This window comes from Lipomyces arxii (genome assembly GCF_038497795.1).
Source record: "Lipomyces arxii strain Phaff 12-163 unplaced genomic scaffold V1512scaffold_4, whole genome shotgun sequence".
NCBI classification, from domain to species: Eukaryota; Fungi; Ascomycota; class Lipomycetes; order Lipomycetales; family Lipomycetaceae; genus Lipomyces; species Lipomyces arxii.
The window spans coordinates 253172-268773 of record NW_027117703.1 but is presented as its reverse complement, the minus strand read 5'-3'; the positions used below and the strand labels follow the sequence as shown (position 1 = coordinate 268773).

General features: G+C 42.7%; 5 protein-coding genes across 5 annotated transcripts; 2 read left to right on the top strand and 3 right to left on the bottom strand.

Moving 5' to 3' along the window:
- Window positions 1–497: 497 nt before the first annotated feature.
- Window positions 498–7577, bottom strand: V1512DRAFT_246548 (uncharacterized protein; the record flags this gene model as incomplete). Its single annotated transcript, XM_066914437.1, has 6 exons — window positions 498–560; window positions 613–1097; window positions 1149–4409; window positions 4461–6713; window positions 6768–7196; window positions 7247–7577. The coding sequence occupies 6 exons, from the start codon at window positions 7575–7577 to the stop codon at window positions 498–500; spliced, it is 6822 nt and encodes a 2273-aa protein (XP_066772522.1).
- Window positions 7578–8347: 770 nt separating this feature from the next.
- Window positions 8348–9983, top strand: V1512DRAFT_119578 (uncharacterized protein). Its single transcript, XM_066912925.1, has 3 exons — window positions 8348–9734; window positions 9779–9846; window positions 9893–9983. The coding sequence occupies exons 1-3, from the start codon at window positions 8705–8707 to the stop codon at window positions 9914–9916; spliced, it is 1122 nt and encodes a 373-aa protein (XP_066772521.1). The 5' UTR covers window positions 8348–8704; the 3' UTR covers window positions 9917–9983.
- On the bottom strand, window positions 9869–11092 carry V1512DRAFT_260093 (uncharacterized protein). The gene has a single exon (XM_066915768.1). The coding sequence runs from the start codon at window positions 10959–10961 to the stop codon at window positions 10050–10052; it is 912 nt and encodes a 303-aa protein (XP_066772520.1). The 5' UTR covers window positions 10962–11092; the 3' UTR covers window positions 9869–10049.
- Window positions 11091–12255, bottom strand: V1512DRAFT_235842 (ankyrin repeat-containing domain protein). Its single transcript, XM_066914104.1, has 2 exons — window positions 11961–12255; window positions 11091–11901 (listed from the first exon to the last, which is right to left on the bottom strand). Exons 1-2 carry the CDS (start codon window positions 12123–12125, stop codon window positions 11236–11238), a joined length of 831 nt encoding a protein of 276 aa, XP_066772519.1. The 5' UTR covers window positions 12126–12255; the 3' UTR covers window positions 11091–11235.
- Window positions 12256–12957: 702 nt separating this feature from the next.
- On the top strand, window positions 12958–15436 carry V1512DRAFT_274922 (Afadin and alpha-actinin-binding-domain-containing protein). The gene is made up of 6 exons (XM_066917804.1): window positions 12958–13255; window positions 13311–13391; window positions 13441–13505; window positions 13557–13662; window positions 13709–15043; window positions 15092–15436. The coding sequence occupies exons 1-6, from the start codon at window positions 13097–13099 to the stop codon at window positions 15158–15160; spliced, it is 1815 nt and encodes a 604-aa protein (XP_066772518.1). The 5' UTR covers window positions 12958–13096; the 3' UTR covers window positions 15161–15436.
- The last annotated feature ends 166 nt before the right edge of the window (window positions 15437–15602 follow it).

Genomic DNA, 15602 nt, shown 5'->3' with positions numbered 1-15602 from the left:
AGTGGTCGCGTGAATGTTGTTCAATTTCTCTCATTCGTGAACGTCCTCGTTTAGCATTATTTCGCTGTCTTTTTTAATTACTAATTCAGCCTGTAGACAGCCAATACACTTTGGGTCCTATACAATGATAGTTGAGTATTCATATTTAGATCAGACATTCTTATATTACATTTATTACCCATTTGTTCATGTTCTTTTTTTAAGTGCGAAGCTGTTACTTCAGTACATGCGCATTTTCTCTTCTCTGTTCCCTGCCCTTGTCCTTTTCCATTTATAAATTATTATAATCTAAAAAAAAACACTCCGTATTTGATTGAGTATGTACCAACTAAGTATCAACACGTATGCCAATTGATACGATAGCTTGTCCACTCTATTGTCTATTAGTATCTTCTAATATATATATTCATATATTATAAATATTACAATCAAACGTATAAAATATCCACAAAAACTTTTTTTTTGAAAAGAAAATTTCTCGCCTTCTTTAAGGCGCTCTAAATGTCCGGACCCAGAACAAGAGCAAGAAGAGCCATGCGTATATAGAGACCATATTTCATCTAAATAGTGAGTTAGAAAGCAAAGTACAGATTGAAAATCAAAGTCACAAACCTGTCTGAAGTATGCCGCACGCTGATCAAAATCAATCTCTTCACTGATCTCGTTGTTGCGCGGAAGCGGGTGTAAAACACACATATGCTGCTTCGCATGTTGCATCAAAGAGTTGTCCACAATGTAAGTATCCTTCAGTCTCTCAAACTCAGCCAAATCAGAAAATCGTTCCTTCTGGACACGGGTACAGTACAGCACATCTGTGGCAGCAATGATCTCAGGAGTGAAATCTTCAGCCTCCACAGCAAGCATTCCAGCGTGCTCAAGCTCCTCACGATACTCTTCAGGGAGTGCAAGCTGAGGAGGAGACACCAACTGGATGCGGACCTGGTAATGCTGCAAGAGAGTGCAAAGAGAGTGCACTGTTCTGCCGTACTTCAAGTCACCCATGAAAGTAACTGTAATTCCGTTCACCGTTCCAAGCTCCTCGCGAATTGTGAACAAGTCAAGAAGCGCCTGGGTAGGATGTTCCAAAGAGCCATTACCTATCATTTGTAAGTCACCGCGCAAAGTTTCCTTGCACACTAAATACATACCAGCATTAATAACCGGAACAGGGCAAAACTTAGCAGCAATAGCCGCACTGTCGTCAGAAGGATGGCGGATGGCGATTGCATCACCGTAAGAAGCCAAAGTACGGATAGTGTCTTGAAGTGTCTCACCCTTGACCACGCTGGATGTACCTGCAATAACCGAAACAACACGACCACCAAGTCTCTGAATAGCCGCATCAAAGGAAGATGCCGTACGAGTCGAGGGCTCATAAAACAAAGTGCATAGAACTCTGTTGCTTAACAGATTCAAAACTCCCTGGCGCTCTACAGCAAGTCGCATTTCTTGCGCAACACTGAACAAAATGTGTAAGTCAGTGCGCTTAAATTGACGGACTGACAAAATGTTGCGGCGCAAAAATGGATTGTTAGCTCTTAACGTTTGCATCAAATTAGTTTGAGGAGTCAATTCACGCGTAATCAAAGGCGCGATCACACCTGCTCCAGACTCGGTCTTTGTCGGGGTCGGTGCAATAACACGGTCGGATTCATCGAAATTGGACTGCGCCAAGTGAGGCGATACCAAAGTACCTACAGCTCCGGTAGTAAGAGTGCGGCTGCGATCAAATTTGAAAGCCCCGGAAGCCGACATGTCGTTGCCCGCAGATCCGGTAATAAGAACATGACCATCGAGACAGGCCGTTTCACCGTTCAAAGTGACACGTTGTATGGTCCCATTGACCTTCTTGCCAACAAATGGAGACCATACTGCAGACTCCTTTCGCACATACTGGCGATCGATCTCGACCTCAACTTGAGTGTTCGGTTGCTCGTGAAGCTCAAAAATAATTTTGGGGTTGGTACTCATCTTGGCAACAATATCTTCCAAAGTCAGACGACCTTCTGCTACTGCAGTCAACAACAACGGCAACGTGTCTTCGATACCAAGGCCAGGCACAACCTTATGTCCCAAAGCAAATGCCAATTGCGAGGGAAGAGTACCGACGGTAAAGCAGTCGATAATAGACAAGTAAGACCAAAGCGCTTCCTGATCCTCCTTAGTCGGCAGACTGTAGCATTCGGGATAGTCATCCTGCGACAAGAACAAGCTGTAGACAGCGACATCGCAGGTAACTGACAGACCCTTCTCCTTACTCAAAGCAATAAGATCGATATCATCCTTAGTAGTGACACTGGTAATGTGAACAGCGCGACTGTGTAGGCTTGCAAGAAGCAAAATCGAAGCTAAATCGGTTGTACGAGCATCAGTGACGATAGGTTTAGACGAAGGCCAAACTTTAAAATGCTCAGTAGCAACAGCAACCTTGTTGATATTGCCCGAAAAGTTGTTAAACGGAATAAAAAGAGAGCCGACTTTCAAGGTAAGTTGGCTAAGCTGCTGTGAGTTTGTGGCAGTGGCGGCGACGGAAAAATTAAAGTCGCAGTACGCGTGCCCATCCGCATTACCGTCAGCAATAGCCAATGCTCGAACATCTGTAAGAGCGATATCGACGCCGATCGGCATCATTCTTAACATTGAAAATCCTGAAGCCACAGACAATTTAGAGACCTGTTCGAAATCAGGGCTATCTTTCACAGTCAGTCCAGGAATGAATGCAGCGATGTTGATCAATCCCGGAATAGTGACAGTACGATGACTAGAGATCAAATCGACCGCAGAGATATCCATAGAAAAATTTCGCGCCAGTGCTTCAACAAGAAGTTTCGCGTTCTTGACGTTCGTCACAAGAGGGACTGAATAGTCCACAGCCATACGACGTGACTGGTAACCCCTACTCATATAGGAGGCCGGACGGCGGAATCGATTAGCGGATGGCAAATTGATGTAAAGATCGATTAAGTTGTTTGCCAAATGCTGAGTAAGAGAGTACTCAGACTTCTGGTTAGACTCCTCACTCAAAACTTCAAGATACTGAACTGGAATTCCATGCTCCTGCAAAAAATCGGCAGTACCAGCAGTAGCGTAAAGATTATAGCCAAGCTGATGAAGCTTCTGCACGGAAGGAAGCATCTCAGCCTTTTCTTTATAAGATCCAATGGACAACAAGATATTTTTGTTCGGAAGTCTGAATCCAGTAGAGATCAGAGCCTTAAGATACGCTTCGTATTTGCTGTGGCCAAATGCAGCGACCTCACCAGTAGACGCCATCTCAACACCCAGGACAGGATCCGCACCTGACAAACGCGAGAACGAGAACTGGGGCACCTTCACGGCGACCTGATCACTGGGGATGGGCTCAATTGGTGACGGGTATGACTTGACAGGAAACCCGACGATTGCGCGAGTGGCAAGCTCGATCAAATCAACGCCGAGCGCTTTAGAAACGAATGGGAACGAACGAGACGCTCTCACGTTACACTCAATTACCTTTATCTCATTATCCTTGGCAATGAATTGGATGTTGAACGGACCAGTCACGTTTAACGCGTTACCAATTTTTGCAGTAGCAACCTCAATGCGTCGAACGGTTTCAGGATCCAAATCCTGAGGTGGGACAATCAACGTGGCGTCACCTGAGTGAACACCGGCGTTTTCCACATGCTCGGAGACAACGTGCATAATCATCTTTCCGTCTTTTGCAACAGCATCCATCTCAATTTCTTTCGCGTTCTCAATGTACTTGCTAATAACGACAGGATAATCACGAGAAACTTCAACTGCCTGCTGCAAGTAGTTGGCAAGATCGTCCTTTGAGTACACAGTATTCATAGCAGCACCAGACAACACGTACGACGGTCTGACCAAAACTGGGAAAGAAACTTTATCGCAGAACTCAGTAGCTTCTTCAATACTAGTCAGTTCCTTCCATGCTGGCTGGTCAACGCCAATTCTGTCTAGCATACGAGAAAACTTGTATCTGTTTTCAGCGTTATCAATCATTTCAGGTGAAGTACCAAGAATCTTCACATTCTGGCGGTGAAGTGGCAGAGCAATGTTATTTGAAGTCTGCCCACCCATGGAGAGAACAACACCGGCGGACCGTTCAAGCTGATAAATGTCTAAAACACGCTCTAAGTTGATGCTTTCAAAATAAAGTCTATCAGCTTCGTCGTAATCAGTACTGACAGTCTCGGGATTGTAGTTAACCATGATTGTTTTGACTTTGCCTGCTCGCAAGGTGCGAACAGCGCGAACAGCACACCAGTCGAACTCGACAGATGACCCGATACGATAGACACCTGAACCAAGAACCATTACACCATGGTCATCAAAGTTGATGTCATGAGATGAAGCGTTGTAAGTCATGTAGAGATAGTTAGTAAAGCATGGGAACTCAGCGGCCACTAAAATCAATTAGCTTTTTGTAATTCATCGAACAGAAACGAACAACCAACCTGTATCAATTTGTTTGACAAACGGAGTTATGCCAAACTCAAGACGGCGTTGACGAACGGCAAGTTCGTTAGAACCCATAAATTTTGCTAGTTGACGGTCTTCAAACCCAAGTTGCTTCGCTTGCAAAACCAATTCACGGGAAATGGTATGGTTGCTATATTCCGAAATGGAATGTCCAAATTGGATCAATCGCTCAAGCTTGTGCAAAAACCATCTGTCAATCTTGGTCAGTTCCCAAATTTTTTCAACGGTGTAACCGGAGTCGAGAGCATTTGCCAAAGCAAACAGACGTTGGTCAGACGGAGTTTGCAACTCTGTGTCAATATCAATAGACATGAGAGCTTCAGTAGCATTAAATCCAAGATTGTGATAATCAATCGACCGAATGGCCTTTTGAATCGCTTCTTCAAATGTTCTACCGATACTCATGACTTCTCCAACACTCTTCATTGAAGAGGACAAAACAGTACTGACACGGGTAAACTTCTTTAGGTCCCAACGAGGAATCTTGACAACGACATAATCCAAAGATGGCTCGAAGCAAGCACATGTAACCTTGGTAACAGAGTTCTTAATCTCGTTGAGTGGAATGTTGAGACCAAGCTTAGCAGCAACAAATGCCAAGGGATAGCCAGTTGCCTTCGATGCTAAAGCAGACGATCGAGAAAGACGAGCATTGACTTCAATAATGCAGTATTCCTTTGAGAACGGATTGAGAGCATACTGAATATTACACTCACCAACAACACCAAGATGACGTATGACGTTGACCGCAGTAGTTCGAAGCATGTTGTAGTCTTCGTCGGATAAAGTCTGGGAAGGAGCAATGACAATGGAATCACCGGTATGGATACCAAGAGGATCAAAGTTCTCCATGTTACAAACTGTAATACAGTTATCTCTGCAGTCACGAACGACCTCGTATTCAATTTCCTTCCATCCCTTCATACTGCGCTCAACCAGAACCTGAGGACTGACTGCAAAGGCCTTGTTGCAAAGATCGATTAGCTGCTCGTCGTCCTCCGCAAAACCAGATCCAAGACCACCCAGAGCATAAGCTGAGCGAACAATAACCGGATAACCTATATCCCGAACAGCCGTCAAAGCCTCCTCCATGTTTGAAGCAGAAGCAGACTTGGCACATTTTTCGCCAATCTCTTCCATGCTTCGAGCAAAAAGTTCACGGTCTTCGGTAGTGATAATTGTGTCGATTGGCGTACCTAACACCCTAACACCAAGACCCTCGAATTCATCCTTGAGCTGAATTCCAACGTTAAGCGCAGTTTGGCCACCAAAACTGACATAGATTGCATCGGGCTGTTCGTACTTAATGACTTTGCGTACAAACTCAGGATTCACAGGGAGAAAGTAAACTTTATCGGCAAGTCCCTTTGATGTCTGAATGGTAGCAATGTTGGGATTGATAAGAATCGTATAGATCCCTTCTTCTTTCAAAGCCTTAATAGCTTGACTGCCAGAATAATCAAATTCGCCAGCTTGCCCAATACTGAGACCGCCGGATCCAAGAATCAAAACTTTCTGTACCTCAACCTTAGGAGTCTTACGCTCATTCTCTTCCTTGGTTCCACCAGGAATTTCAATCTGCACAAGCTGACCAAGTTCGGCCGACTTTTGAACCGACTGAATAAAAGTATCAAAAAGCCATTCAGTGTCTCTTGGTCCAGGAGTTGACTCAGGATGGAACTGGACCGAAAAAAATGGAAGCTTGGTATTGTAAACACCCTCATTAGAGCCGTCGTTTGCATTCACAAACAACTCTTTCCAGCCTTCGGGAAGGGTCTCAACATCAACAGCATAACCGTGATTTTGTGAAGTGATGTAGCACCTGCCACTGACCAAATTCGTACAAGGAATATTGTGTCCACGGTTACCAAACTTCATCTTGACAGTTTCTGCACCAGCTGCACGTGACAACAACTGATGTCCCAAGCAAATACCAAAAACTGGCGTTTTAGCTTCCTTAAGAATCTTTGAAAGATTCTCGATAGTAGAAGTCATGGTAGCCGGATCACCAGGACCGTTACTGACAAACAAACCATCATAGTCTTCTTCGTCCAGAATAGCGTAGTTCCAAGGTACAACCTTAAGCTCAACACCACGATTGACAAAGCAGCGGATTTGGTTATACTTCATACCGACATCTAGGCATAAGATTCTCAAAGTTTTGCCGTTTTTCTTCTTAATTGCCTTAGACTCAACGGGGTAAAAGACCTTGGGCTCTTTGATGGACACTGAAATTCGAAAGTTAGCAAAAACATCGAGCTTTGATAATTGTGGATGCTTACCAACAGCAACCAGATTTTTAGCGTTAGGGTCAACCCATTCTACAGCTTCGAAAGAAGATCTCCAGTCATCGGCGTCAATAGCGGTCTGAGGCTTGCTGAAAAGTAACTTTCCAAGCATACTGCCCTTCTCCCGAATGAGCTTAGTGATATTACGTGTATCAACACCGTAAACAGCCGGTATACCCTCTTCCTTTAGCCATGTAGCCAAAGAAGAAGAAGCTAGATGATGAGAATAGTCATCAGTGTAATCAAGAACAATTAGACCAGCAACGTGAATTCTGTGGGATTCAAAATGCGTGAGCAAGCCGGTCCCAGGATCCTTTGTTTCGCGAGAAGGAACGCCGTAGTTACCGATCAAAGGGAAAGTACACACAAGAATCTGGCCTTCATACGAAGGATCAGTTAAAGACTCCGGATAGCCTACCATACCTAAACTCACAGTTAATCTAAATTTTTTAAAATCACACAAAAACCTTTACCAGTTTGGAAAACAAACTCGCCAGATACAGATTTCTCTGCACCAAATGAGTAACCTTGAATGCAGGTGCCATCTTTGAGTTCAATGGCAACCAGTTTGGAGTTAACTAAACTAGAAGATGCGATAGGAGGAGTAATAGAAGACATCTGATCATCAATCGAAGACAACACATCAGGGAAATAATTTTGTCCTGCAGAAGCCGATGTTGACAAAAGCGGGAATGAAGTAGAAGAGTATCTTCGACTTGGCGAGCTAATCGAGATACCATTAGAAGAAGCCGATCCGGGTTGGGCGACCTTTGAAATCGAAGAAGGAGTCTGCTGGGAAGGCATTCGTACGGAAGTCAACGAACTGCAAACTTTAGTAAGCTAAAGGGCCATTTAGTGAATACTATATCAAACTAACATAATACACTCTTATTAAAGATACTTTTTTCGCTTTCTCTCGTACCCAGGAGAATAGGGATAGAGAGAGAAGAGAAGAAGAAGGAAAAAAGAATTCACGGACTCGTGAAACTGTGGAAAAACTATTCGCAAAACTTTTTGGGAGGTTTACGCTAACTTAAGAAGGAAGGTAGCCTGCCTATAGTAGTAAGCGCCTACGCTATTTAAGATTTAGTGCATGCCCACCCAGTTCTACAGTTGCTCCCAACGTGAAATTTCAGTCTTCGTGATGGTTTTTAAGCAAAATCGGGCTGCGGTACTCGAAATTTACTATACAAAACAATTTTGCGTTGTACAGTGAATATGATAATTTTTTTAATTCTTTATAAGTCTATATACTATAATTGTCATTTTTACGAGTATATCAGTAGCAGTGTTTATAGCCAATTGAGCTAACTACGGCGAAAATAAAGGATCATTTTGGCAGTTATTCTTGAACATTTTAAACCCTACTCCTATATTGACTACAATACCCTTAATTGAATGTTACAGACATTTGCGATCCTTGCAATTTTACTCGAAAGATGTAGATCGAGACTAAAGGCGCTCAAATATAGATGGATTCGTCGAGACTTCAAACCGAGAGCTATTATGAACTAGAACAGTGAGTTTGAAGGTACTCGACATTCCATTTCTGGAACTTACACCCTTATTATCAAGACTTGCATTTCTGATGATGTCATTAACACAAATGCAAGGAGTTTTATATATACTTAGAGCGATAGGTCACTGTATTTTAATATAGCTTATACCAAATAAAGAGTCTGCATCTTTTTACTTCTGTAGATTTCAATTATGTACTGAAAACAATTTAAGCATTTCAAATCGATTGCTGCATATTCAGGGGTATTCAGGGGCTAAATTGTAATAAATATGGGTACACTACTACGAATACAGTGGTGTGGTTTTGCCTGGACAAGTGAGTGATTGGAAGCACCATATTAAGAACCGCACTCCGAGAAGCCTGAGTTACATGAATAACGGGAGACCAGGGCGACATTTTAGTTAAAATAGCTATGGCATTTTCTCTATCACGTCTATACAACCTTGCAATTGGAAAATACCCTAATATAACTCAAAAGGGAGAAGGATCGCCGCCACCCCTTCGAATAGGAATATTGGGTGCTGCTGCCATTGCACCACGAGCGGTAATCTATCCAGCGAAGATGATGCCCGACAAAGTTGAGATATACTCTGTTGCCGCTCGCGATCCGGGTCGTGCCAAAGTATTCGCAAGAAAGTACTCTATAGAGCATACCCATGACACATACCAAGAATTAATTTCCGATCCAAATGTTGACGCAATTTATATTCCTCTTCCTAACGGACTGCACTATGAGTGGACAATGCTGTGTATAGAACATGGCAAGCCGGTTCTTTTGGAAAAGCCGTCAAGTTCAAATGCGGAGCAAACGGAGAAAATTTTTGCGGCGGCAAAAAAGAACAATGTTCTTGTGGTCGAAGCATTTCACTGGTTTTATCATCCAGCTTTTAAATTTGTTAAAGATATCGTTAGCAATGTCGAAGAGTTTGGAGAGATTGAACAATGCGAGAGTGCATTTTGCATAACCAAATTTGACAGAACAGATATTCGATTTAATTTTGCTCTTGCAGGTGGCAGCTTAATGGATGTGGGATGCTATCCCATTGCATGGATTCGATATTTAATTGGCGAGGATCCAATTGCAGCGAGGTCGCTCCAACTCACAACTAGTCCGGATGACGACAAAATTGACACGTTTGCAAGCGTGGAGTTTTCATTTGCCTCAAGCAATAAGAAAAAGGCAGTCGTGAGCTGCGGATTACAAACACCGTTGGCAACAATGTTTAAGCTAGGATTTATACCTCAAATAGTTGTAACTTCAAGAAAGAAGACACTGGTCTTTGCAATGCCGAATATACCCCATCTTTACCATAACATTTCTATTCGAGATCTTTCTACAAGAAAGGTGCAGAACCAGACTTGCTTTGAGAAAGGAAAAGAGCATTGGACCACGTACGCGTATCAGCTAGAAGCCTTCGCGGATGCAGTTAAGGGGCTTAAAAGTGAGTTAACTTCTAAGTGCTCTTAATTTGATCTAACAGCTTAGGTGCACATATGTACTCTGGCGAGGACAGTGTGTCGAATATGAAGGCAATAGATCTTACCTACGAAGCTGTAAGTTCGTTTCTTATTCTTACCATTCAAATACTAATATATGTAGCTAGGATTACCTTCACGGGTGTGATTACAAAAACTAATAAAAAGGGTTCATGTTTGGATATAAAATAAAGCATAAGCATTGAAGAATCATTAAGTAATTCTGGACCATAACTGTATTGAGTCAGACAGGCTAGTCACCAGTTCAGAGAGTGGTATTTTTAACATTGAAGAACAGAGTCAGACGTGCTTGTCAGTTCAGACAGGACAGCTTGGGGTGTAGAAGGCATTGATGCTCGTCGACCATCAAGTAGGATGATATTTGACGAGTTTGGTGTAGCGTTCCTGGCCTGCATAATAGATAAGTCACCAGGGCCTTCGTTCAAGAACATTTCAAGATTGTCGGACGTAATGGTAGGATAATCAGGTTTTGGCAATGTTTCGTGATCGGTTTCAGACTGACTATCCGAGCTCTCACCCTCTGATTGCAGATGGGACTCGTGTCGACTCTTTGGCAACATAATGCGCCAGTTGAAGCTAAAGTACCGTCGAAATCCCTCTTGCAACTCATGTCCATGGGCACGCACAGGCTCATCTGTAGAAGGCGCCTTTCCACGTCTGGCACGCATCTGTTTTGGGTCTAATACACCAAGAGCACTAGGTGGGCGACCAATATAAATTGACTGGGACGAAGATGCACTAATTGGTAAATCAGCTGAGTCGGTTCGCACGGCACGATTGCTGATTGAGCCAACGACACGTGGTCCACCACGCTTGGCCATGATTCCAAACCGTCCAAACTCGTTAATGGTTTCCAAGTTCACGGCTGAGACAGGATGATGAAAATGTGGAATTTCGGATCCATCTGCATCGTACAAGCGAGAATAAGAGCCATCGAGGCGATCAAAATGCGATAAATGATGATAGTAGTAATAGTGATTAATATGATTTACCATACCGTCAGAATGATACAGAGCCAGTGGGGGGATTGATATAGGGTCTTTTGTAGAGGCGTATGATGGATTCACAATATTTGCCGACTTCACATTTTGTCGTTGCCGACGGGAGGACTTGGGCAGATCTTGGTACTCACGAGGATTAATTACAATCCGCGTTGAAGTTGGTCGCATCATATTGTCGACACCACAATCGGACTAACTGCTGGACTTGTGAACAAACGAAGTCGCAATACTGGCTGAGGGCGTCCATGTCCGAACCAATGTCCCAACCATCATTAACTCAATCACAAAATATTTATTTTGACGCCATTATTTTTGTAACTATCTTAGAGTATCATACAAAATATCTATGCAATACAAATTTATTAATACTACAACGCCTAAACTCCAACCGAAATGGCAATTTAAATACAAACGGTACTACTACCTCTCTCTTCGACGTTGTCAATCATACTGGTGATTGCTTTACAGGTGACTTCGACAGATCAGGAGTAGCAGCCGGTGTAGCAGCCGGTGTAGACCCTGGCGTTGTTTTAATCTTTGTGGTTGTGGTGGTTGTGGCGCCGCCACTCGTAGAAGCTGAAGACGATTCCTTACCAAGAGACGTGGTAGGTTTTTCCAACATCAATTTCTGGTCTAATAATCTTTTCTTCAACTCGGCCTCTTTTCTTCGTTCAATCTCAAGAGTTATTGCACTTAAATAACTGCGTGTTTGGATCGAAAAGCTATATTCGATTGGCGACCAGCCAAGCTTGTTCTTAGTTTTATAATTTGTGCCACGCTCAACCAGACTTTTCATGACTTTTTGATGACCATACTCCGAAGCATAATGTATAGGCCTGTTCCCGAACACGTCCGCCTTATCAATTTCTGCTCCAAAGTCGAGTAGCAGATTGACACTCGCGTCATGCCCTTCCTTTGTAGCTAGAATAAGAGGCGTGTATCCAGGTGTCTTTTTCGCGTTTGTAGTGAAATCAAGTGTTTGAAGAAACTTTTGAGCAAGGAAATGAATGGTCTGTTCGTGATTTCTCATGGCTGCGAGATGTAAAGGGGTATAGCCTTGAATGTCAAAAGAGATTTCTGCCAAATCATGACCCAAGGATGTTAAATATACCTGCTACGAGTTAGCGTTTTAATAAGCTCAAATGCATAACTAATCATTTGAACGCGTACACAGATCTCAAAATGCCCATGATAGGCAGCATAATGAAGTGAAGTCCAGCCGTTTGTTATATCTGCATTCACCAGCAATTCCGGGAATCTTCGGATCAACCGCTCAACGATTGCCAGATTATTGTCAATGATTGCATGTCGGAGACGGGACGATGGCATCTGCATCGCATCATAGCATCAAGAACTTGTCTACTTATTTTGACCAATTCGAGTTTTTCTTACAAGATGTATTGAGCCCTTTTACACGACAACCTGAGATTCTTAAGACATCGGAGTGCGGCGCGGTCGAGATCACTGATGACTAGACATTTCAACAAGGCACATGGCACAACGGCTTTTAATACTCTTTACGTTGACTATTTAATGTTATGGTCTTTCTACTAATTGTTGCTGTTATTAAACTCTGCAGTGAGAGACAATGTATTATTAAGAACCAAAGAGTTTTTAGTCTCACAATGCTGATGAATTAGTTCCTTGGAATCTTCAATTGCTAAATAATAAGAAGCAGTAAGCCAAAGTTGAATTTTACATTCAGAATATTGAGAAAGTAGTTTATATACAGCTGTCTTATTCAAAGTCCTATTCAATCCATAGAATAAACATGACTACACTTGTACAGTATCTTTAGTATCGTTAAGCTAAACGGCAAGCTCTATGCAAATGCCTTGGAAATGTCAATGTATCTGAGAGCAGTAACAGCAGCCTAGTAATGTCCATTAGCATTCAATTCACTTAATACAAAGTACCAAATATCATACTCCAAAGTAGAAGACGTTCTTGGTCAAGGGAAAGATATCTTTTGAAAGCAAGAATCCAACGACACCACGTTCCCAAAAGCTTGGAGATAACTTTCTTCCAGACATAGTGAATTTACTGAAGAGTAAAGAGTTTGAAAGATCTGTGTATACAGAAGGGATTCACCTTTATAAAAATTATTGTGGCAGATTTGCTCGATGTCATTGAAACTTTATTCATGGGTTAGGGTCTAGTTAATAGACGTTCGGCCGGTCTCGCCGTTGCCATGGCAAATTCCCCTGAAATGTTTGTTTACATCTTCAAAAATTCATTTTTCTACAGCAAACATTTGCAATTCTCATTGTCAACAGCCCACAAAGAATTAGACGACATACCGTGTAATGGATGCCGAAACAGATCTTTACAGTGCGTCACGTCGTTTGAACGCGGCGCTCGTATCGAAAGGCCTGTTAAATGAAGGTCACGAGCTTCACTTTCAGGAAGGATCTGATGCGCGCAGAATTATTAACTTCGTGTACGATATTGTGCAACAACGGGATGTAGGGATCTGATACAATTAGACGTAATGCTCTTTGCTAACATGCTATATTGTAGCGAGATGCAGAGTCTAGAGAGAATTTAGTGCATACAGTGAGAGAACACAAGACAGTCGAGACTAGATATAAGAAGTCTATTGTAGGACATATTTTCCATATTAAACATATTGAAACTAACACCCAACTAGTCACAATTAACCGCCAAGATCGAGTCACTGGAACGTCAAACGAATATGATAGCCGTGCAACGGGAGTATGCATGTGTATTTTTCAACGTATATTTAGGTGCTGATAAAATATAAAGCAATTTCAAAAAAAGCATTGAAACCTTGGAGGCACAAAATCGTGATCTGCAGGAAAGCATGACAAGACAGAAGGCAATGCTTCAGCAGCTCAGAGCACAGGACGCGGTATAAAGATACTTACAATAGATTAAAACCCTGCTGACTGAAACAGAATGAAAGGAGAAAGCGCGATCAACAGATTCTGAGAATGAAAGAAAAGGCAGGCTTTGAGGTTCGCAGGGCAAAATCATCTTCAACCATATCCGGCAAGTTACATTTAAACTACCTTCCGGTTGAAGAATATCTAGGTCTATCAGAAACGGTCTCTACAAATTTCAGTGAGTCAAATGGCTCAGTCTCGTCTTTCAAGCAAAAGGCCAATAGTACCATACCAGACGTAATTCAAAATCTGATTGACGAAAATGCTCGACTCACAGCATTGACGCGCGAAACGGCGCTTACCTTGAACAGATTTACTGGTGAGAAGGCTGTTAGTAACGAAAATTTTGAGAGAGTGCTCGAGTACATTCCAACTTCATTTGCAGAGCTTTCTATTGAAATCAACAATAGTCTGGAGGCATTACGCGAGGTCTTAGAGGAGCCAAAGTATGTCACTATAGAAGAGGTTGAGCATCGTGACCGTGAGATTGCAGGACTGAAAGTCCAGCTCGAAAGCATGACAGACCAATGGAAAGAAGCTATACAGACTATGGATGAGTACAACAGGTTTATGGATGGAAAGTTTGAACTTCCACCTGTCAGCTCAACGAAAAAAGATAGTGAAAAAGCACCTTTGCAACAAACCCAACAAGCGATGGATACTGTAATCGAAGCTAGAGATGTGAAAGATGGGACAAAGCGGGCCAAGAGTCAAGTACTAGAGACTAAACAGGATAGCAAGCAGCACTTCGAACGCCATCAATCAGAAACTGACAACAAAGAGAGTGTCAGTATTCTGCAGACTAGCAAAATTGCAAAACCTGCTGCACGAATCGCTGCCAGGTCCAGAATACCATCAATGAAGCCACGAACAGTGGCCGAATCTTCTGGAAGCACTACACATTATCCTTGGAAGACGCTTAGTGAGATTACCAACGAATCTAGCAAAGCAGAAGATAAAGACAAGGAAAACCATAAAGCTCTCATCTCAGAACCTCACACGCCAAAAGCAGTATTTTCAGACATGGCTTTAGCACCGACGATTGAACTAAACAGCCCTTCTGTTGATTCGACACATCTCGAAATTAAGGAAGCGCCACATCCAGAAACACCCGTCAATGACGATCCATTAACACCTATTGTTCATAAGATTATGAGCGATGCCGGTGTCTTGAGTCCGCTTCCTCAGTCCAAGCCGGTCTCTACACTTCGCCAGCCTCTAACCCGAACACTGTTGCAGTTCACAAGTAGTCCCGCATCTACACTTTCCCCGGTAAAGCTTAGCTCTCTTGAGAAAAATCCGACACCTCCATTACGGAGTCTCAAACGGCAGCGACATGAAGAAGTTGTGAGTATTTACAGTACACGGTTATCATCCTACTAATAACAACTTAAGGATGTTGAAATAGAATTTGCAGACTTTTCCCCGGTAAAGCTCCCAAAGAGGTTTCGATTTGATAGGTGATTGCATAACTAAGTTGAAAGACAACATATCTAGTAACTTCAATGCTCTTGATGTCGTGAAATTGCCAGCCCAGAGTTTAGATTACTCGGCTGTTTGCAGCAAAGATTGATCTTTTACTTCAGGTCGTTACAACCGTGTCACGAGTCAAGTATGATGAACTCAACGCGTACGCTGAGCGCTTATTCCTGTTATGGATGACTACGTAAAGTTACCAGCGGCTTGTCAGGTACCGAGTAATGACGTCTATTGTTCTAATCGTAAAATTACTACCTCATATAAACCCTTAATCGCCGTGACATTCTACAAACTTTGTTTCTTGTGTGAGGCTGCCCGAGGACGTTATCCAAATTCCAAGGGTCTGATGTCACCAAGCAGGCAATCCGACCCCTCCAAAATCATACAAACCTCATAAATACTCAGTTTATTCTATTATAGACCAACC

Excerpts from the sequence above, each read along its gene's own strand:
- V1512DRAFT_119578 (XM_066912925.1), top strand. The coding sequence starts at position 8,705 with ATGGCATTTTCTCTATCACGTCTATACAACCTTGCAATTGGAAAATAC. Across the intron at positions 9,735-9,778 it reads TGCAGTTAAGGGGCTTAAAA|GTGCACATATGTACTCTGGC; the intron begins GTGAGTTAACTT and ends CTAACAGCTTAG. Across the intron at positions 9,847-9,892 it reads TAGATCTTACCTACGAAGCT|CTAGGATTACCTTCACGGGT; the intron begins GTAAGTTCGTTT and ends TAATATATGTAG.
- V1512DRAFT_260093 (XM_066915768.1), bottom strand. The coding sequence starts at position 10,961 with ATGATGCGACCAACTTCAACGCGGATTGTAATTAATCCTCGTGAGTAC.
- V1512DRAFT_235842 (XM_066914104.1), bottom strand. The coding sequence starts at position 12,125 with ATGCAGATGCCATCGTCCCGTCTCCGACATGCAATCATTGACAATAAT. Across the intron at positions 11,902-11,960 it reads ATGGGCATTTTGAGATCTGT|GTATATTTAACATCCTTGGG; the intron begins GTACGCGTTCAA and ends AACTCGTAGCAG.
- V1512DRAFT_274922 (XM_066917804.1), top strand. The coding sequence starts at position 13,097 with ATGGATGCCGAAACAGATCTTTACAGTGCGTCACGTCGTTTGAACGCG. Across the intron at positions 13,256-13,310 it reads ATATTGTGCAACAACGGGAT|CGAGATGCAGAGTCTAGAGA; the intron begins GTAGGGATCTGA and ends GCTATATTGTAG. Across the intron at positions 15,044-15,091 it reads GGCAGCGACATGAAGAAGTT|GATGTTGAAATAGAATTTGC; the intron begins GTGAGTATTTAC and ends TAACAACTTAAG.